The sequence below is a fragment of the Temnothorax americanus genome, unplaced genomic scaffold (genome assembly GCF_048541705.1).
Source record: "Temnothorax americanus isolate GAGA-0224 unplaced genomic scaffold, ASM4854170v1 Scaffold28, whole genome shotgun sequence".
NCBI lineage: Eukaryota > Metazoa > Arthropoda > Insecta > Hymenoptera > Formicidae > Temnothorax > Temnothorax americanus.
In genome coordinates, this window is record NW_027509421.1 from 184,292 (window position 1) to 207,392 (window position 23,101).

Below are 23,101 nucleotides of genomic sequence, written 5' to 3' on the forward strand. Positions count from 1 at the left end.
GTAATTAGACGCATTTAATTGTTCACAGATAATGCGATACGATATTTTCTTAAGGCGTTTGTTGTGAAGATTATAGAGCACTTACGGGACTGCGACGTACACCAATTTCGGATGTGGCTTCACTCGTGAGAACGTAGAAACGCACCCGCTGTGTCTCCTAAAGGAGGTCAACGGAAGTGTTACTTTCATGGTTCCCGAATCCCTTCGCGCCAATCTGGGAGCAACTTCGTGGGGTATAACGAGGGCGTACTCGTTCATCTTGAGAAACGTTTGAACACGGCGGCTATCCCCGTTTCTATATCCCCGATATTTATAAGCTTTACATGTGCGCGTCACAGTAACATCCGACCCAGAGAGTAGATTTCCACCGAGCGTTATTTATCTCCGACGGTGTTCGCGTTGAGTGCGTTTACATCGAGGTTGCGTAACACGACTGTGTCTTTCGAGCTCTCCTGTTACCGAACTGTTTCTCGCTCCAGCTGGCTCTGCTGTAGCAGAGTCGGATTAGCGGCGGGTGAACGACATTATTGATCGATAAATCAATCCACGATACTTGCGCTTGTAATATTGTGCGTTGAAAGTAATTACTTCGCTCTCATTAAAACTTCTGCACAAATTGTCGTCGTTACATCACTTCTAACTGGCCGATTTATACACAAATGATCTCTTCTCTAGAAACGCTTTCAAAACTTTCCCTGTAACGGCTAGCAATTTACATCGAAGCATTATCATAAACGCGGGAATGTGACTCCCCGGCGCGAGAAAAGTCCCGCAAAACGCTCTTTCGATCAGAGTGGTTCTTTACGATGTTATTTGTAAAAGACCATTACGTCGGGTAAGAGAATAATAGTTCATATTACGGCCCACATGTCGCGATAGAGAGTCACGACACGTAACACACATCGCCGTTTTACGAACAAATTGTATTATCTGCACCGCGAGATAACGTAGCCAAAGAGAATTTCGGTACTTCGTGTAACTCGACAATTTAGTGCTTCAGTCCTATTTGAGTTTCGCGAAAGCGCTGGCCATTGTTTACCAACTCGTATATAACCATTTTGCCGGGGGAACAGTTTTCATTCAGGTCACGCTTTCAACTTATCAGTTAATTGAGGAATCATTTTTACTACATTTTGGAATAAAAATACCGAGAGAAAAGAGAGAAAGAATGAAGACTAACGTATGTACATAATACTACAAGTTTTGCAATTTTTATTTTACGAGAACGACGTGCTCTTCGGCACGAAGATCGAGCTAATAATTTTTTAATTTTTTTTAAATTCTCGAGGAAATATCCAACCGTCGTCTGGGTCACAACGGTTTCGGCCGCGTTTCATTTTCTAGCCAATTTGAAATGTCTACAGCGATCTCTCATACGGCAAAGAATCGGCGACACCAGCGGCCATTCGAAAAATTGATTCTCACCTTCGCCGAGGGGATCAAGAAGTCGAGGAGGAGAATAATCCATATTGCCACGATATTCCCGCCGGGGTAAACAGAGCGAGAAACGTGCAAGATGAGAATGCATCATTCATGAAGCGGTGCAAGAACACGGTGCAAGAACACCGTGCAAGAACATCGATGCGTCTGAGTCTTGACGGAATCTATAGTTTACCTAACGAGAATGTGCGACGTTATCTTTGAAATAGACGACAGTTTGTTACAACCTAACTTCGCGTCTCGACGGACGATTAATTGGAGCAACTTATAACTGAGTCCCACGCTGGTCGATTTCCCTTAATGGTTCAGCAAAGGCTACACTGATAGCAAGATTGTAAATGGATTTCCGAGAAGACGGAAATGTAATTACGACGTCTTCTACAAAACGATTTGCAGATTTGTATTTTACAATATAATTCCTCTTTATTTAACGTCACAACGTCGAGAAAGAAATGCTTTTTCACGTTAATTAAATATAGTCTGATGACATTTAAAAATTTTATTATCTCCAGTCATCTCCGTACAATATCTTATCGTGATTTTTTTATCTCTGTAATGTGACTAGTTCATTAATTAGATATTCTGATTTACTTTAATTGCCTCTCGAAAAGTATGAAGCGCAAAGGTTTGAAAGAGCAGGAAGGAAAAGAGAGGGAAAGAGCTAACTTGCGATGCGAACGATGTCGAGCACTTTTCTGGTTTCGCCTCGGTAATGGACCTAAAGTCACCTTTAACATGTTCTCTTGAAACACGAGGATAAGATTTTATACTTGATTATTTTATACTAGAAATATTTTATATTCTTGTTTTCTGCAAAGATTCGAATTACCTGAAAAGCTCGGATTAAATTCCGAGAATGTTGTTATATTACTATGTGTAATAAAGATACTATATTATAGTAAGAACAGTAAATAAAGCAACGCAGAAGTCTTCCTCAAAGCTACTCCCAAAGTTACTGAAACGAACCTGTTAGGTATTGTTTTCCGCGAAGACAAAGAGCTCAGCCATTAACGCGACACGCTAATTAGCGTAACACAAAAGTTTGCTTGAGGCAACGAGATTAGTGCGCTCTCGACAAAATCGCGCGCGACATAAGTAAAGATAGAGAAAAAACAAGGAGAAAGTAGCAAATAGCACGCCGGAGAAATACCTCGGTGCATTGTGCAGGAAAAAGATACACTCTGACCAAAGATGAATTTGAAATAACGTTACGAAGATCGCGAAAAAATTATTCGCATCTTTAATGGATAAAATGGCGCGGATATATAAAATAAGATGAAATTTATTTATATTAAAATTAGAAGCATTAAAATCGTGCGGTAATGATGATACCTCATTAGTACTTTGGTTTTCTCATTCACCATTCAAAGAATCCTCGAAATTATCATTGTTTTGATATTTTGTTTCATTCACTGTAGCTTATATAGTACACTTAACACTTTTCTCTTTAAAAAATTGTACAATTATACTTGTGATTTATACACTGAAAAAATACGATAAGGATTTTTATAAATTGCAGAAAATAAAATTAAAAGTTTCTCTCGTAGTCACAATCAAGAGAGTGATCAAAGTCAGCATCCCCCCTTTCTGGTTCGCAGCTAGTCACGCTTTCCCTTAGAATTTTCTGTAATGTTTTCGGTTCGCATCGGGACACCGCTATAACTTATTTATCCAGTCCAATTACGCGTATCCTGATGCGGATAAATTCATTACAGGTTTACGTGACGACGTCAAACCCAATGAAGTCCCCAATGGCAACCAGGTCTACGGCGCGGATATCAATTAATAGACCGATATCAATCAATGACTATACGGAGTGAAATCGATTTATCAGAATCAGAATCAACGTTGCCATAACCCGTCGCGTATATGCTGAACATTTATCACCACTTTTTTTCTAGATAATGCTAGTCCAAACCCTGTCAGAGATTTTTTTCACGAATATAAAATTCTAGAATATAGATACGCAAAATTCCGTATTTTTTAGCCGTGCATAAAGTTGCTTATCCACTGCAAAATCGTAAAACAAAGCCGTAGGAATCATATTGTTTTGCAACTGGAACATATGCAATCACATGGTCGATAATCTGGCCGCTGATACGTGTTCGCGATATAGATACAGATGACAATTCGGTTATGGCGAATGTTTGAATAGATACAGAAAACTAACGAAGCCGATGGAAGATGGGGAGCGCCCCGGGATTGCCTTCGATAACAAAAAATAAAAAAAAATCATTTTTCTCCGGCGCAAGCTATCAACGTTTGACCCCGCCGACAAATGTGTTTCATTATTCCCTCGCTACATCTTTCCAACGTTGCTTTTTTGAAGTAAGATTAAATTTTCTAAGTTCCATCGCGTTGCTCACGTTTAATATGAAATACTTATACGGTTTTCTGTCAGAAGATATTAAATATTCTCTTTACACAGTGTACATACTTTTCTTCACAGAAACTATTGGGCTATTCCTAAAGCACATTTTCTATTTTTTTTCCTTTCTTTAATAACGCAATCTCGATGCGTACGCACTCACGCGACACGATGATCGTGATCGAAATATCGTACGAAACTTTCGCCCTCACTCGACGCGCACTCAGCCGTCAACTTGATTTATCTACCCTGCACTTATGACTCAAGATCTCGCGGGAGACATCCTTCGCACACTCAACGACAGTTTGTCATTAGATCGTTTGAACTCTAATGCGCCGGAGCACACCGCTTACGTTCACATACGAGCAAACGTCGAAGTTTGCGAGAGAGTCGCGCGAGAGCTCTACATCTTGGCTAATCGCGAATTAACCGCTCGGAATCAGACGGAATCGCTCTCGACGACCGTCCCGATGTTTCAAAGCCTCGGAGAATACGTCGATACGAAGTATCAGGCCGATCTTTACTTCGCGAAAAGCGATGACCGACCTCGTCGGTCGCGTGCCAGACGCGAACTGACTCTTGCCATGCCGGTGTCTGTTGCTTATACCCGCGTTATAGCTGCGCGCATCACACTCCGAAGTCTATAGGTTGCTATCATTCTCGACGAGCGAAATCGGTTCACCGCGTATATATATTTGCGCTTCGCTTATCTAACAACGATATAGGTTCCCCTATCTCTTTCCCTCTCTGCTCCGCATCTATGCGAGAGATCCCCGTGTTTTCTCTCTCGCTCAGGGAGATTCTTCAAACAAACTCCGGAGTAAATATTTTCTTAGCGAAGAATGTGATTAGACGCACGAACCTAAATCTCCCTTTTGTTATTTAATTGCAAATATTTTTGCAGTTAATCCCCAAATTAAAATTCTGCTGAAGCACCAACGTCTGGTCATGGAGGAGAGAGCAAGATTCCGTCGGATATTCGAGTAACCTTAATCGAATAATCAATTATCAATCAATATGTCAAGAGAGATGAAATATGAACGGAATTAAGGAGACTCACGATCAGCCTTGATATTATAAATAGAACCATTGTATATCTGCGCGTTGTATTTTGTCGCTATATACGTTTCTATATAACGGTACGTAGATGCAGAATTTGCCGTTTTCTGCGAAACTTGAGAAATTCGCAGTTGATCGCGTGCTCCGTGAAACATAATAAAAAGCATTATACTATTATACCATTGCGCAAGCATCAAATCGTGTAAACGTTTCCGTAAAACAAAGATTAGTCGCAGGTCTTCGAGTTTCGCGCTTATTCAATTACGCGCTCAACGAGGACTTCCTCCGTATAACGAAAGTGCAAAGAAATTGCTGTGAAATAATTATGATAGATCAAGCGTAATTTGTATGTACACGAGATAACGACAGCGATCCTTTATTCCCCTACGCTTCATGACGACGAACAATAGAGACAACAGATATGTCAAGACAGAACAATTTCATTTGCGACCATTATTTCAAATGAATAAACGATTGGTGTCGACCGTTGTCAGAAAAATAAAGAGAATTTCAGATAGACAAAAGAATAATACAGTATACTCCCGGTTATTTGGCTTGCTCGGTAATTGAACTATATTATCGGGTAAAATATGATGTTAAAAAATTCCCATAATATGAGAACATCAACTACACCGCACCTCATGCGCACACTTATTCTTCATAAAAATATTTTCTTGAATAATGTAATAATTATCAATAGTACATTTTAATCATAATTATCGCGACGCTATATCGCTAGCGAGTCATTAAAAATACCGTGCAATCACGAGAGAGAGAGAGAGAGAGAGAGAGAGAGAGAGAGAGAGAGAGAGAGAGAGAGAGAGAGAGAGTAATGCCATGAAAATTTAATAAATCGGAATTGATGACAACCTGATTTATATTTTATTGACGCAAATTGAAGAATCAACTCGATTGGAAGAACGAACAATGAGTGGCGAAGTGACACGTTTATCGCGAGGAAAATCGTCGCGTCACCTAATTGCACCTCGCAAAGTATGATTGTCTCTAATTATCTATAAAATGTATTGCGCAATTTAATGGCAAAAAGAAAAGTAAAAGCGCCCGCATAAGTAGGGCGCAATATAACGAGTCGATAATATAATATCGTTATATCCATCAAATGGAAAATTTTTGCGGATCGAGAATAGTGTTGAAATGATTTAATTCACATCGAAATGACGTGCCTAATTGCGAATGTTGTAAGAAAAACATTATATAAATTTTATATAATAATGAGAAAAGCTATTAGGCTTTACATACTGATACTGAACAGTAATTAAATTGAATGTGCTGAATATTATCAATAAAATAAACTATTAGGTCTTGCCAACACAGGTAATTACAGCAAATGTGTGTTATGTCTTTCAATTGCTCCGTTATGGCGTATTACATTTTCGGAGATCGCGAAAGACAGCTCCACGTACGCGCGGAATACTTAACCAATTATGAAGCGATAAAACAGCCACGGGAACAACAATCGGCGAAAGAATGCGAGTGAAACGTTACGACGTCATAAATTGCAGCTGTGCCTCGCCATAATTTTTAAACATTTATCTTATAAACCCGACGTACGTCATTTCGGAATATATAAACTTCGCCGCGAGTGCAACTTCGCAGTTTTATTAACACGCCGCGCTATTTAATTTAATATAAACTTTTATGGTTTAAGTTTATCAGATATTTATGAAGGCGCACGCGACTTTTATCTGCCATAACGAAATATTGTGTGGCGGTAAAGAAGCGCGGAGAGAGAATGCAACAGGAAGAAAAAAAGAAAACAGCTGCTAACACCTGCGGAACAGATTAATGGAGCTGGTATAATAGACTGATTTTCTTGCAAGTTATACTTCATGAAATTTGCACGTCTACACTGAGACACTTCGTGTGGACTTATGTAAAAAATCAATGCATTACACTTTGCCATCAATATTTATTGTATTATACACACGTAGAATTTGAAGTTTAATTACCGCAACACGAATTACATCTGGGCACGTATCATGGAACTTTTCGGAATGGATTCCGATCGGAATTATTCCGTTTTCCCTATTGAAAAGACAATAGAAATCTAAGAAAAATAACTGAACACTTCCGATCGGAATCCATTCCGAAAAGTTCCATAATACGTGCCCTGATATATGCTTTTTTATTTATCGATCTTTTAAATAATTCATCTGTTTATTTGTTATTCGGAATATAAAGATAAATGTACACGCATATTACCGATACGAAATTTCATCGTTTTAAATTTTCAGGGCAGAATTTTTAATGCAGATACGCGGAAACACTTTTTGATGCAATCAGCCTTTTCAAATCTGTTCTATTACCTTGTTTGTTTTGTTTTCCGAAGCTAAATGAATGCTTTATTTTTTTTATTGTGGGTATTTAAAAATTTGTACACGACAATTTTATAACTTCTCGTTCCGACCAGCTCCCGCAATCGCGTTACGCTAATTAAAGTCGTTATTATGCGTGACGTGGGAACAAGATGCAATCGCGATTGCACATTTATTCATGAATGAGTGCACCATCGATCGCCGGATTCTGTTACGTGCGAATACGAACATGACGGCAACGACGGTCATCTCGTTTACATGGAAATCTCGAATTGGCATGCGCCGGTTCCGAGGTGATATACGATACGGATAGGAAAAAAACCCTTTTACGGAGACGTATCGGTGAGTGATGGATGGTAAAGAACGGGTAAATACGCGCGAACAAAAGTGTGCAACGGGCGTCTCGATTTTCCGTAACGGAGTCTTTGCGAGAGATAACGATAAGGAAATTTATTGGAAACTGAACGAAACTGCGCCTAACTTGAGTTCGAACATTTGGTTCTAATTTATTTGCGTATAAACCAAGAAAAATAAACTGAATTTGTGTTATCGCACATTTCGTTGCTTTAATTTCACCGAAACAGGTTCACGTAAATTGTAACTCACATGACTAAATTATGCATATTCAAAATTATGCGTGTACATATAATGTTTTATTAGTACAAACAGTAAAAAATAATTCTCGTAAAGATGCTAACGCAAACGAGCTTGTGAATAAATCATGCAGTTCGTCCTCATTTACCAAAAGATTCATATATATGTAGATATTTGTGAAATGTCGTTTCATTTAAACTTCGAAGCCAAGATATGTCGAATATCATTAATGACTTATTAAATTATTAAAGAATTTTTTGCTAATCAAATAAATTCACATATCTGCTTCGTGATAATTAATATTTAAATTTTTATATTCTCTTGAACTTCTTGTATAAATAATAAAAATCCTTCCTCTATTATTTAACCTTTATTAAACTTTGAAATCAAGATATATCGAATATATTAATGTCTGTTAAAATATTTAAAAAAATTTGCTAATTAAATAAATTTATATCTGCTCCTTAATAATTAAAATGTATTTTCAGATTCTCTTAACTTCTGGTAAATAATAAAAATCTATCCTCTATTATATTTAATCTGTAACAATAATAGATATCGTTTTAAAAAATGTATTTCAGAAAAACTAAATTAAAAATGTAAGAATTATTAATTCTTTATCATTCTGGATAATTTTCAATCATACTTTTGCTTATATTATTTATAAGTTCGAATTTACTTCTCTAGTCTTATCGAGTTTCAGTATAAACCTTGATATAGAGAACGGATTTCACATGTTTCAAATAAAAGTAAATCATTTACGGAATTATGCTCTAGAAAGGAAAGGACAAGATTTGTTGAAGAGAGAGAGAAAGAGAGAGAGAGAGAGAGAGAGAGAGAGAGAGAGAGAGAGAAATCCGCTTTCCTTTTCAAGTTCCATCGCGTTAAGATCCAGAAAGCGTTCTTGGCGTATGAAATCAAAACACGGGCAATGGAAAAAGTTGTTATACTAAATCTGGCGTCAATTCTATATAAGCTAAGATTTTCAAGTTAATATTGTATTAGTCACGTCGATTTTTTTAAAGAAATGCAAAAGAGTTGTTTTCATACGTAGATATATCTTTATTCACCTGTATTGTAAATATGTTTTGTCCTCCACGATCTTTCGCCGTCTCTTTTACAAAGTTTAAAGATTCCATCCGCTCAGAATTTCTTAGATTTTTTGGTAAAAACCTTTTCTAAAATCTTTTCTTGCAATACGTCGAACAGTAAGAGAGTTCTTCTCATAGACAATGAGAAGAACGAAGTCTTTTCAAGAACTCGCGGCTGGTAAAGGAGCAAATAGCAGACATTTTATCAATTTAGAGAGCAATCGGGATTTAGCGAGAGCGCCGATAAAACGTCGAGAGACTGTAAGAAAAGCGAGAATGAGGGTTGATCTGCGAAGGGTACTGTGTATCGATTTTCTCGAAGAGCGCTTGTGAAAAATTGGCCCGATGTATCCCCCCATTCGACACGGGAAACTCTGGCTCGTCCAGTGAACGCGATCTATAACAATAAGGTTGTGTAGGCGTCCGTTAACGAGTATCAAATCGCATTAAGCCCCGTACATTTTCCACGAACGTCACCTTCTTTTCTGTTCTGCGCGTGTGGAGGTTCGAGTGTGTCGTAACGACGAAATTGCACAGCGAAATCTGTAGCATGAAGACATACAGAAGACATGAAGATCGTCGCGAGGGAATCGTCACGAGAGGAAAACAACTTTAATTTCCGCGCGCGCAAACTCCATACAAATATCTAAATGATCATCTCAGTGGCTGCGATTTTTACCAAGCGAAAGTACCAAGCAGGCGCCAAAAGATTATTGAAGAATTTGGTAGTCTGAACCCCCCTGCCCCTGCTTAAAAGCGCAATATCGATCCCGAAAGAGTTAGCGTGCTACGCGATTGTTAAGGACGGTTTATCATCTACATACCCTTCAGGGTCGCCAGATTTGTGTCAAGAACTCCTCGCGCGCTCGCAGATATGATATCCGACTTACGAAGGTGGCGTAAAAAACTACAATCGGAGCACATACAGCGCGCCATTCATGACGGCGCAAGTACAATATTATGCAAATGATCGTGTAGATACGGAGTTCCGCGTGCAAAATCCCGGTTTTTGCATCGAAACCCGTCGGTTCCCGAGACGATAACCCGGAAAATATTGCGAGTGCGATCGAGAGTATGTAAATATGACAATTCCTCCATATTTTCCCCGTATTTCCAAAACTGTGCAATAAAAGAACGCGTTTTAACATGTAAATTTTACTCTTAAATCTTTCTTTATGTTAATAACACGGAGAAAAAAGAATTGATCTCATCCGTCGCTATTTTTGGCCGCGTATCATCGAACAATCGTTATGAGACGTTTATCGATAAACTGTGCTGAGATAAAAATTATAAATAAACTGGTGCTGAATGCGATTGAAGCACGACGATAAAGAATTAATTCAGACGATAATGTGCGTGATGCTCAGTCTAATAGTCGCAAGATGCATTAATATTGATGTATTATTTCGCGACCTCGTCCTGCTCTATTGGACAGCGGACAGTAATTGATTTTCGTCGTGTAGTCGACAAGCTCTCCCGCGACCACGGAGAGTACATCGATTACATTAGCATTAGGGCAAAAAGGGATCGGATTTAATAAACCTCAGTGCATGGATATGATCGTAAAGCGCTATTAAGCGACTACAGCTTATCTCAATAAAGCTCTCGCTTCACAACGCTTAAAAGCGATGATGAAGAAAGGAATGCGGGCACGTTGCCATTCTATCCTTTTCATCTCGAGCCCAATATTTTATATTAGGGATAATTTCCACGGAAAAACGTTAAATTACGCGATAGTAGCTTACGTTTTCTCTTTTGCGTTCCGGTTATCCGTATAATCTTTATCTCAAATCCCTACCCCAATTAATTCAATCGCACTCTCATCCGCGATTGAACGACACAATTCCTATCACATCCAGAATTTTGCTACATTCCGCCAATTCGCGACATGCCACTCACCTCTTGTTACGATCGACATAATAACGACGCGAGTGCCGTCGAGGACGATGCCGTCTTCGGTCGACGATGGCTAGCCCGATCGTCGCCGTTTCCCTGGAATTCCGCCTGGAATCCGCACGGTCCCGATCGTCCCGACCGTACAGTGAGTCCCTTCGGGAATCTCGCCTGCCCTCGAGCCCGACTTCCGATCGATCCCGCGATCTTGTTAGCGCCCAGATGAAGAGCGACGCCGCGATCATCTTCGCGCGTTTCCCTCACTTTCGCGCGCCGGTACTCTCTCATCGAGGCGCGATAATTACAATTCGGCGTTTCTCGACATTATTTCCACGAGTTCACTTTTGCCACGATATCGACAGCTCGAGACAACTGCGCGTCTCTCGCGCGAATTTGAGAGAAGCTCTCGTTCCATTTCTTCAGTCTTTTGCGCGTGAATCTCATCTTGTCGCACGTATTCGTGGTGATTTTATTCGGTTGTATCACAACGGGCAACACAGAGTGAATAATGAAGTTATTTTCTGCAACCTGTATTTCATTAAAACTTTTCGCCCATGAAATGCATGAAATCGGTGTTTTCCGAATGTATCACATATGTCCAATCCATCTTGGATGAACTTATAGATTTCCTTCGGGGTTCGGAATCTCCTCTGATAAGAGAAATTTCTCGACATTATAGGATGTAGTGATTCAATTTTTTTTTTACACAGCATCGGGAGGTAAAAATAGCTGTCGTTTCTTACTTTTATTTACATTTTTGCTTATTTCTTTTATTTCTAATTTTAAATCGCAAATTACGCATTAAAGCTGTACTTTAATGATGCGACTTCGGAAATTTCGTCTCCGTTTCGAGCATTGTATGCAATAATAATGGTAAATAAAAAATACACGAAGAAAGGCAAAAGCTGTCTTGATACAGTTTTGGCTTACAGATAAGTACAATTAAAATTCATGCAATTAAGCTATAGGTTATCAACGTGAGCCAAGGTATTTTAAAATCATGGCCGAGTTTTAATTAGACGGCTTTCAAAGAGGCACAATAAATTCGCTAAAACAAACAGATAAGTATAATAAAACCGTTTCATCAATCATCTTCTACGTTTTGCAATTTCTCCTTGGCGTCGAAAAATATTAATATTTGTTTTCTCTATGGCAACTAAATTTATTTCGAGCAGTATGTGCCAAGTTGAAATGCGTTCGCGCATTTAAAATAAACGCAGTTTATACGTAAACAAAAAGCAATTATATATAACGTTTTTAATAAAATAATTCTCTATAATAATGCTCAAAAAGTATTCCAGGCATATTCGGAAATAATAATTTTAAGTATAAAACTCCGCCGTGTAGTTACATTTTCTTTTTTCCATTATTTTAGATATGGATAAATTTAAGAGCGTAAATGTGATGTTCCTTTGGAGCACATTAGCGGTTGACAAAGATGAAAATCGCACGCGTGATACAATGAGAAATAGGCCACGTTACAACTGACAAGCTTTACACTCCTCGAGAAACTGTCGTATGGGTGTTGAACAAAGCTGACAACGCAATAATCTGACGTCATTTAAATTGATCCGCGTGCTACTTGTTATTAGAGCCAAGCCAATATCGTCCAAGAACAATATTTATTGTTCGAAAGTTGCCGACAGCTATGTGACGAGCCAGACGGAAAAACGTATTCGCGCATATAATAACACAGGAAAGCGTTCCTTTTTCGTCTTTGAAAAATTATGCGACATCGCTGAGAAATGATGTGTCGCGTCTGAAATTGCCGAAACTTCGTGCCGAACGATAAAAGTAATTTGTATATGGAAGTTTATGTAGCGACATATGAGATACACAAGAGCAAACGCTTAATGCAAATAAGGTCTTGCTGAGAAAGGAAGTATTTCGAGACAATTAAAAATTATTCTTTTGATATGAAATGTCCCTTCTAATAATAAGTGCGCCGCGGAATAGAACTATCCGCGTTTTTGTTGTATCGGCAGGTACAATGGAAATGTCGTCGCCCATGACATTTCTTTTCTGCTGTTAACGTGCCGACGAAGCACGTAACTACAACAAATAAGAGCGAGCGCGAGGTGTCGACGAGGTGAAATCGCGATAAAAAGAAGTAATTTGAATGGTCTTGAATCTGTGCTGGCGTAACATAAAATGTTTCTTGTCGGCATAAAAAATTCTTGCAAGCTATAGTTTATTACATTTGCGATAGCTCGTTGCGGCGTGGTTAATTGGTTTACTTTGCAAGTTAAGATTTATTAAACTCATTTGAGATGCAATCCGATCAGAAGCCGCGATGATGCGCTTTTCATCAAATCGTGTTATTCAAAAATTGTCTCTCGCTCTACGTAACGCGCCATATAATACACGGAGCACGGGACTTGTCCATGGACATTAAGTGATTTCCATCGTAAATTAACAATTAAATGCCCGGCGGCGGGTACGGTACACGGGGCGTAAATTTACCGCACAAGCCGACATATATTTCTCCCATGCCATAACCATAAACGAATTTATGGTTCCGGCCTCGATTCTTAACATTTAAATTTATAATGCTCAAACATGCTCGAGTTTAATGGTTCGTTAATAGATTGTTTTATCGCCCGTGAGATACCGAGCGGACATTGTATGCGCTTCTCAATCATAATCTACATTTCTGCTGACATTGCGGAATTTCTTCGATTGCGAAAACACACGTGTTGCGATATTAACCGAGGCGACAATTGTACTTTTACATATCATTGTCCGACATTCAAGCCTATAATATTCATGATGTACTTGAACGATATTAATATTATTAATTGCTACTCGTTACTATATACCCTCACCTCAGCAAAACAATTAATATAAATAATCAGGCCATTATTTATATGAAATTCGCGAAAAGAAAACATTTCTGTGACGTTAATTATAAAGATGCATCATGACGAAACACCGCATAAATACGAAAAAGTGAAATGTAACTTATTGCCTTTGTATAGTGACAATGGCTTTGATGTTTAACAAAAAGCCTGCTGAAAGCGGAGTAATTAACTTCGGCTGATAGCGATTCTTTGTTTAACTGCGACCGACCATGACTCGTACCGTAGATCGATGACGTCATTGCTCAAGTATACATATAGCGCTCAAGTGGAGCTAAGCGCATTCTAAAAGACGCAATTGTTCCTATGAAATTAATATCAATATCCCACAGCATACTTTATTAAATCCTGATTCGGAAAGCGACATCTTTTATAAGAAAAAATTTTCATTACTCGATCTATAAATTCGCCGTGTGCCTGGGCAGTAGATGAAAATATATTTTTCATTGAGAAAGGAAACAATAACGAGTACAACAACGCTACTGACAAATGGTTCAGAACACTTCAGGAGATTGGAGCGAATCTTTATACCAGTTGCAGTGCACCGCGATTCGAGTAAGAAACTGCGATATGACCGCAAATCTTTTGTTTCCTCCGCGGGTACTTATACCTCGATGCATGCAGGGATATTCGCGGTCGTACCAAAAATTTGCACAATGGCGAACGAAGGCGAATAGCTGGTTAGAAAATATCACACCGTGGACTATGTCGGGAGTCGATAAAATCCATTAGGAAAATTGGAGCCTTCGGTATGACGGCGACTCAACAAGTACCTCGGCCGATCGCGAAATGATTACTGAACTCGGAACGTGGCGCGGAAAAACCGTATATGTATATCCGTGATTGTTCTATATATTTTTCACATGTTGCGTAAAAAAAATCATGCACGACACACATACGCGCATATATATGAATTGCGTATAATGGCGATCGCATCAAGTATATTAGACAATGCATATCGTGGCTTCCCGAGGGACTTCCGCTGCTAGAGAAAAAGCTCACGCGAATACGCTCGCATGAAACGTTACGAGTATACGTTTTCACCGATTGTGATACCGGATGAGCTGAGAAAAGAAACAAAATTCAAAAGCGAAGCTCTTCCTTTCCTCTCTGCAAATTTGTCTCGCGTCGCACGGCAGCACGACGCCGATTTATCTGCCGTTGATTTATTCGCGTCAGCGTTCGGCCAATGAAATAAGTGCCGCGATAACAACACTGAATCTTCAATGACCTTAATGACTCGTTGACAAAACGACGTATGTATATCCGAGAGGTATGCCGGATTTCCTGGCGTGCGCTTAAACTGCTCTGAATGTGAATGAATGTGAATATCATAAATGATAACGCAGCAAAAGTGACTTTTGAACATTATATGATCATTATTCATGCAGTCATACGTGCATACGATATACCTGTTTGCTCTATACATTTGTTCTTTTGATAAATATCAATCGAGCTAATGCATCATTCAATGATCATTTAATAACCTTTATGCGGTTTTCGTTGCAACGATTTCGAGATTTCTAATAAATATTCAAAGTCTAATTACCATTTAAATAAGATCGAGTTAATGAGGCGACGTAAAGCGTAGTATTCGAATGACTCGCAAACACACACTGTAACGGGAACAGTATAAAACTGGAAACCTCGTTACACCGATATGTTATAGTCACGCTTAAATTATTTACGCCGCCGCGTACACATGCACAATGTAGCGCAGGAAACGAAGTCGATCTCGTGACAGAAATATTGTGCTCTAATAACAACGTAGTTTTATCGCTTTGCAATTTAAAAAGAGCACATCGCGCATCTTAATTGCTTGTTTAAATATATATATTTTCGAGTATTTTAGTTCTCCTGCAAATGCTGGGTCTCTTATAAATGAGTGAAGAAAAGGTTCCTGATAAGTTTATTTTTTAAACAGAAGTTCCTTAGACTTTTCATGTTTTAATTTCAGATTGCTCTAATAAAATCACTCTTTCATCGAATCGCTCCGCTTTCATTTTGCGTTACTTCGATTTAATCTTTCACTACGTAGCTGAAAAAACGATCTCGTGTTTATTCTGAGAACGGATGATTCATACTGATGTTTCGATCAATTAAATCATAAGTTAAACTCCCGATGTGGTGTACGCGCCGAAACACCGAGGAACGGCTGAGAGAGAGACCCGGGAATGAGCGATAAGTGACGTATTTCGCGACAGCTACGTATACGTAGCTCCCGGAACAATCGATAATCGTGTGCTGCTGCGTGCGATAACACTGACGCGGAAAGTAGGAAACTAAAGATCACGACGCACCATGAGAACCGGTTTTCGTCCACGACGAGGACATCTGAAACCCAACGGGACGCGAGCGGCCGAACGAACGGTCGGCCGGCCGAGACGCGGCGCGCATGATTAACCGCGGGAGCGAATTAGCGCGACCAATTAGCGCGATTGACCGTCTCGAGCACGTCGACGCGACTCAAAGCGATAGGGAACGAGAGTGAGACGAACGCGGCGTTCAGCACCGCCGCACGTCCACGTGAGTCGACGCCAACTAAGGTTGGCGGGCCGCGGCTTCGCGGTCACGCGACAGACGCACCGGCGCGCAAGTTGCATCGCGTTGTGCCACGCTGCGCACTCCCGCGACCGCGATTGCGACGGCCGGCGGCGGCGGCGGCGACGGCGGCGGCGGCGACGAGCGGTGAGAAAAGCCGACGAATGTAATATATTAATGACTGGTTCGCCTGTCTATCCCTACCATCGTAGTCGCCATGCCGCGGCCACGTGTCACACTGTGTCGTGTCGCGTAAATCGGCGTAAATCGCGAGCGACTTTTAACTCTCATCTCGCGGCATCGTCCGGTCTGCATATGATCGAATAATGACACACGGCTACAGTGCTGCTTGTTATAATTAATAGATTCCGATAGACGGGTCAACATCGACAAGGTCGATGCGATGAATTAGCTCCGACGATCACGGACGCTAATGGCTGGCTCTGATTACTTTGCCGGGGAAGCTAGAATGTAAACACTTTCCAAGATTGCGGCGATGTGCCTCGCGATTAAATTAATTGCTGCGAAGAATGCTGAGAACTAAAGAGATACTGTCACTATTACGTTATTAATATTGGATGATAAATTGGGGCAATCTTTATATATCTTCAACATTTACTTCGCCCAACGTTTGTTCTCTGATTGTGACCTTTGTCTACAAGCGTCAAAATACATTTGAAAACCAATCTCACGTGGCGGCAAAGTTGTCGGAATCGCTTCGAAACAGTCGTTGTAGACCGCTGTAATTCAAATACGTAATTCCACTTTGTCGGTTAATAGAAGTCCTCCTATCTAGATAGGTCATCAGCTGGTATAGAGATGAGACGTCCTTTCCGACGAAACTCAAATGAAAACTATCTTCACTGTCGCGTGCAGACGGAAAGAAATCTACATCGTTGTACGCGTTGAATCGCGATACGTTTCGCTCGACTGCGGAGCACGAGAAACCTTTATTTCCTCCCACGTCAGATGATCCGCGAGAGACTTTGAATTAATCCCTCATATAATCCGCCACGATTCCACGCGCACGTAAAATCCCTCTTCGTTACGGCGTCTCACGCAATTCGTCGCGAAGATTGCACTAAAACTTCATTGGCACTGAAACCATCCCTTCGAAAAGCATTTTTTTTCACGGTTTTCCCAAGAGCGATCCCCTCATTTCCCTCAGCTCGGCCGCGCATCCACGAAGGCGACGCGCGCGACGTGAGCGGATCGTCACGACGTAGACGAAGTGCTGGAGAGACGGCCCCCCGCTCAGGCGGAACTGTCGAACCAGGTTGTTATCGGCGGGTACAACGAGCAGGACGAGGATCGATTGTTATGGTGTTTATGATAGCTCTTTCAAGAGCTTTTAAAGGCCGTAGCTACGATGGACGTAGCGCCAGCTCGCAGCGCCTGCGTCCGTGATTTACAGTCGCTCTTTCGGCGACGGTACCGCGCGGCTGACTCGCGGCCGACCACTTTCACTTGATAAGTACGATCACGAGGGAAGATAGGAACGTAAATTATCGCGATAAGCGAAACAGCGTGATACGTCATATCGGCGACTTTGCGACGACAAAATATTGAAGTGAATGAATGATATAATTTCGAATAATAGCTCCTCGTCAGATTAGAATAAAATCCTTTTAGAAAAAATTTAATCAGGCTCCCGTTGTATTTAATTAGGTTTCTCTCTTACGTACCCAATTTTCAACGTTAAACATCTTGGTAATAAAGTTTCGAATTAAATTCCCGTGACAATTAAACGAGCTGGTAAATTTCTAAAAATAAAAGTCCACCGTAAAACTAGTTCAGAGTTTGCGATAATACCCGCGAGCCGACAAGGAGGAAGGTAATATTATTCTGTTACTTTAACGGAAATTTTGGTAAATAATCAAGCTGTTGAACAGCGCGTTTATTTTCTGTACACCTAGATTATCAACTGACTGATGTGCGGAAATAGTTTCACGTGTCGCGTATAATGCCGCGAATAATACGCGAGAATTGCAGACGTCTACATACACATACGGAGCACGCAAATATGTGTCGAACACGTTTGTGCCGTTAAAGAAGAACTTGAAAATAACGGCCGCGGTGAAATTAATGATAATCCATAAAATGCAACGCTCGTAAAATGTATTACGTACTGAACATTTTGTGGTTACGCGCTAAATATATCACGATGACCAAACGCATCTAGGTGACGCTTTTAGAGCATATCTTCGCGCAACGCGTGAATTACTTTGGCAACGAGACATTTGTCCAAGAAACGCTCGTCATTTATAATTCCACTAGCCGACTCGACATCATTTCGCCACTTTGAATCGTCGCTCTCGCCGTACGAGCCAGCCAAGTATAACAAATATACGTAATGTATAAAAAATGAAAAAGACGTACGAAAAAAAAAAAAAAACAATCTTGCTCCCTAGATCTTGGCCTAAAAGATAACGCGATATTGGCGCACTTGTACCACGTGGCCCGCATATAAAAGATAACCGAGCAAACGCTTGTTTTTGCTTGCTCAACAAATCAACCGTATGGACGTGCAAATAAACGTCCGGATTAGCGTGCGGCCAGCCAAATACCGCGTCGATCGAGACGTACGACGTGGTTTTACGTAACTACCCGGTCGGTCCTAACTTCGAGGGGACCCGTTAAATTGTCGGCGATGTCCGCGAAAGGAGGATGACTAGGTACGTGGAAGTCTAATTCGATTAGAATATCCCCTCGGGTGACAAAGTAAACGGCGAGGGATCTTCGCGCCTCAACGTATACGCAAACAGTATGTTTCATATCGCTTGTCCTCTCGCATGCGAGAGTCGCCGTTCCCCCTTTTTGTGTGTACCCGACGTACGATATCTCGTGTGCTACGTATTATCAAGGTACTCGTCGTGGGTACTGGTGTGCCCGAACACGGCCGGGGCGCGCCGTGTGTGTGTGTGTGGACAAATCAGATTTGATCGCACTCGACGATAGTTCGGCAAACATTCGCACACTCACCGTGTCGATGCGCGGACTTTTATTGCCTTCGAAGTGGACGCGGCTGTTGCGGGGAGCATCGCACGATATTGGGGTGACCGAATTTCGACCGTGTTGTACCTACTTCTCCCGTGTATTACGGGACCGACCGATGTGCCGTCAATTTAACCGTAAAACGTATAAAAACAATCACTATTCCTCACGATGTCATATTTTCAAAATCTGAGCCTACAGATTTTTTTCCACGACTAGAGTTTGCCGCGATATTCGTGTGGCTCGCGTGTCCCAAATGTATGTACGTACGCGTGTTGTATCTGTTTGGGTAGGTAGTAGGAAGAAATTGGAATGAATCCAAAATAGTAAAATCGCAATCCCATTCTGACAGCGCGTACGTATAGCAGCTGTTACTATTGGTACGGAGACTTAAGTGCTAATATCCTGTTATGCAGGTTACGCCGCGGTGTTTGTGCATATGCATAAGATGGAAACGAGTACGGATATCTCTAAGCCGACGGATACTTTTTCGCGCAGCACATATAGCTCTTACGTAAACTCTCCGAGTTATGCGACCTTGCAATGCGATTGACCAGATTAATAATAGCATCACCTGGACTTACCTGTAACAGAAAAGAAGGACGGTTTTATTGACATGTGCTAATTTTTTTACAGCATGCGACATTTTTTATCCTTCCAACATTTATACGTTTACCACGTGTGTTAAGGTCATCCATGATTTATAAATCGCGCGAGATTTGCTAAAAATATTGCTAGTTTAAGAAATGGGATCTATAATTTCAACAATCTAACTAGTCTTAGAGAAAATAATTCAGAAAGAATACAGTTATACACAGAGAGATGGTCACTTATGATTATTAATCGTTATGAAAGGTGATATGCGTTATACTACTATTTATCAATCACGGATCAGCGACGCAAACAAAATAGACAGGTCCTATCAAATAACAAAGTCCTGCGGGCGTTTTACGCCCATTAGATAAACTGTATATTACGGATTATTACCGCATTATCATTTCCATATAGATAACGTAAAGTATCTAAAATTATTCGTAGCAGGTCAATGATCGCTTTACATTACGGACACGTGCGTGAAAAATATGCTTCACATTACGAAAAAGAAAGAGCGCTCGATCAGCGTGAATAAGATAGGTATTTAGTGTTGAATTTTATCATAGTTCATAATTATATATAAATATTAATTAATTATTACACAATGTTTTAACAATTATTCACATTTAGGAAAGAGAAAGAGAGAGAATTTTATTTCTTATTTATTCCTCTATAGAACGTTTAAAATTTTTTAAAACAAGTCAGAAAAAACAGACGCCTACCGCTTTTTAAACATATAAATATGCATGTAAATATGCATGTTATAAATACACGGAGAAAATTGTTACGGTTGTTACAACAATGTTCTCTATGATTAAAAAAGAAATGTATGTAAATTCAAGTTAAATTAGTACTACATTGAAAGTGGTTTTAGCATGCTTGACGTCATGTTCGACTATAATAAAGGCAGTGGCTTTGTGGTCCGTTCGGGGTTCTCAGGGTTATCAGGCAATATCGGAAATTTGGGAACAATATATGAAGCCGCATGGCATGTGTGTACAGAAAGTCAATGTGTCCGTAAGATCCATATTCTGCGCACGCAAAACGTTAAGCCGTGCTAAATCGACGATATGAGCGTGCTGCGTGAGACTCGCTTCGATTGCTCAAATTAAATTATATGAAGTAATAACATCACGAAGTTTGATCTAAGCACTAAAAGCTTAAAGATGGACGTATTTTCTTTATACTCAGTTGACGTATGACCTGCGATCGATTTTAACTACGGAAGTGAAAGTGTGCAAAGCTTTTGTGCTCTATATATGCCCTTAGTTCTATTATCAGCAATTTATATGGGAAATTATATAATGTATGTCTATCATGGATTCATTTATGTATATGGATTACGACGATATTGCTTCAATTCGAGATACTACGGACAAGGTAACGTAGAATTAAGCTCTATAGGTACACGAATCAACGATTTCAAACTTTGCCATCAGGTAGAATAGTACGGCAAGAACAGTGACCATCGATAAAGAAGGTTGCTACAAGCCGGATACTGATCGACCAGTTTCACTTGTCTTGCCACGACTTGCCTTTTCCCCTGCGAACCGTTTGGCGGCGGTTAAATGACAGCCTTACATCACTTGTAAAATATCTCGTTTACTCGATACACGAAAATCTTTATTCAATGCAAAGCGGAAAATCTCTTGTGCCAGACAATCAATGCATGTTGCATGTCACGATAATTATTTAGTACAATTATGTTTTAAAATAATAAAACAAATTGCGTCTTTCCAAATAAGAAGAAAAAAAATATACTACACAAATATATACTTTCGTTAAACGCGAAGACATTCGAGTGCCTACACTTTTGCATAATTTTATAATTTTCGATACAATATATATTCGACTGATATATACTTTCCAATGCAGGCCAATTATTTTTAAGCTGCTTACGATGCGGTTGCAGAAGAGAAATTCTTAATCTCGAGCAGCACAAGCGAATGAAGGAGAAAAAGGAAATCGATGAAAGTCCTCATGCGGAGAAACCGCCCTTCAACTAAACAATGAACCGGTGCCAATGCCGGGTATATGAGGTTGTCTTGAGGATTCTTCCGAGGAGTATCCAGAGAGAGGAAGAAAACTAGTCCGCGAAATGAAGCGGCAGTCTGGATTTAATCACCGACTGCTGAATCATCGAGTACAATAACTGTTACCACGTTCTCTACAAATTACTTCCATGGATTCGATAAGCGTACACGAGCGCCCGGTAATTGGACGACTTTCATACTCTTCAGGTACCGCGAAAACCGCAGTACATTCGAATGGGAATTCACAAAAAAAAAAAGATGAGACATTGATGTGAAACGGGATATTTTTTCATATAAAAATTTCTTTCACGAGGAAAACTCTAAAAAAATACGCTCCAATTATTATCTCTCCGTAAAGCTTTGCATTGCACTCTTCAATGTATTTTTGCAAGTTTGCGCGACGCAATGTTCAAGATTATATAAACTTATAACTTTGCTTTTAGGCGCAAATTAAAATTCTGCAAATAACTTGCGTGAAAAACGGCCGGTAAAGCTTCTTGTATAATTAATGCAATTCGTTAGGAAAACTACGAGCGCGCTTAATCAATATAGCAAACTGCACTGTAAAACGTTGTAACCAAACATTACGCTGTAAATAAACCTTCTAAATATAAATTTTTGTTTTAAATCTTAATTTTTAATAACATTTAAGAATTAAGCGTTAAACCAAGATTTTATTTACGTAAAGCTACGTTAAATAAACTGCATATGTTTTTCGATCGATTGTAATTAAAAGCCTTTGCTACACTCTTTCCCAAACATTTCTAAATCGTCAACATAAAATTCTGGAACTTTTATATGTAATTACGCCATTAATACGCCCTTCTAATTAAAATATATAATTACTATGCAAAATGGTATAAAATGATTTAAAAAAACATGACATAATAATTCACTAGTTAATCTACTAAAAACGAGGAAGCTTAATCTCAGAAATTTATTTACGCTCTTCCTCTTCTACAGCATCAGCTATATATATCTTTTCTTCAGCTTGGAATTTAATCCTCCCTCGGAAGGGATTTACAAAACGCTGTTCCATTTTCCTAAACGGATGCATGTTGATGTCGACGTTGCGGCGGGGCCGTCGGCTGAAGTGCTTCTAAAGTACGAGAAAAGCGACGGCGAGGAGGCACGGGGCACGGAGAAAGACGGAGATTCTCGCTGATACGCACCTGACCACGCGCATTTGAGGGCATCAGTGACGTCAAGGCTTGGGGGCGGAGGTTGCCGATTACGTCACCGGCCCAGCCAGCCAGCCTCCACCGCCACGACATCGATCAGCGGCACTCGTGGGAATGGC

General features: G+C 40.1%; 1 protein-coding gene across 17 annotated transcripts in view; it reads right to left on the reverse strand.

Annotated features, from left to right (window-relative positions):
• The window catches only part of Dnc (phosphodiesterase dunce), a 317,538-nt gene that overhangs the window by 69,682 nt on the left and 224,755 nt on the right, over positions 1 to 23,101 (reverse strand). The window contains exons 1-2 of one of the 17 annotated variants that reach the window (XM_077410121.1): positions 15,940 to 16,174; positions 10,788 to 11,431 (exon numbers count right to left, since the gene is read on the reverse strand). The exons of 15 other annotated variants lie outside the window; for them this stretch is intronic. In XM_077410121.1, coding sequence (XP_077266247.1) covers positions 10,788 to 11,026 — 239 coding nt within the window. In that variant the 5' untranslated portion in view covers positions 11,027 to 11,431; positions 15,940 to 16,174. Of the gene's footprint in view, positions 1 to 85; positions 296 to 4,332; positions 4,410 to 10,787; positions 11,432 to 15,939; positions 16,175 to 23,101 lie in introns of those variants that run through there. One more of the 17 variants, XM_077410120.1, reaches the window with a different exon arrangement.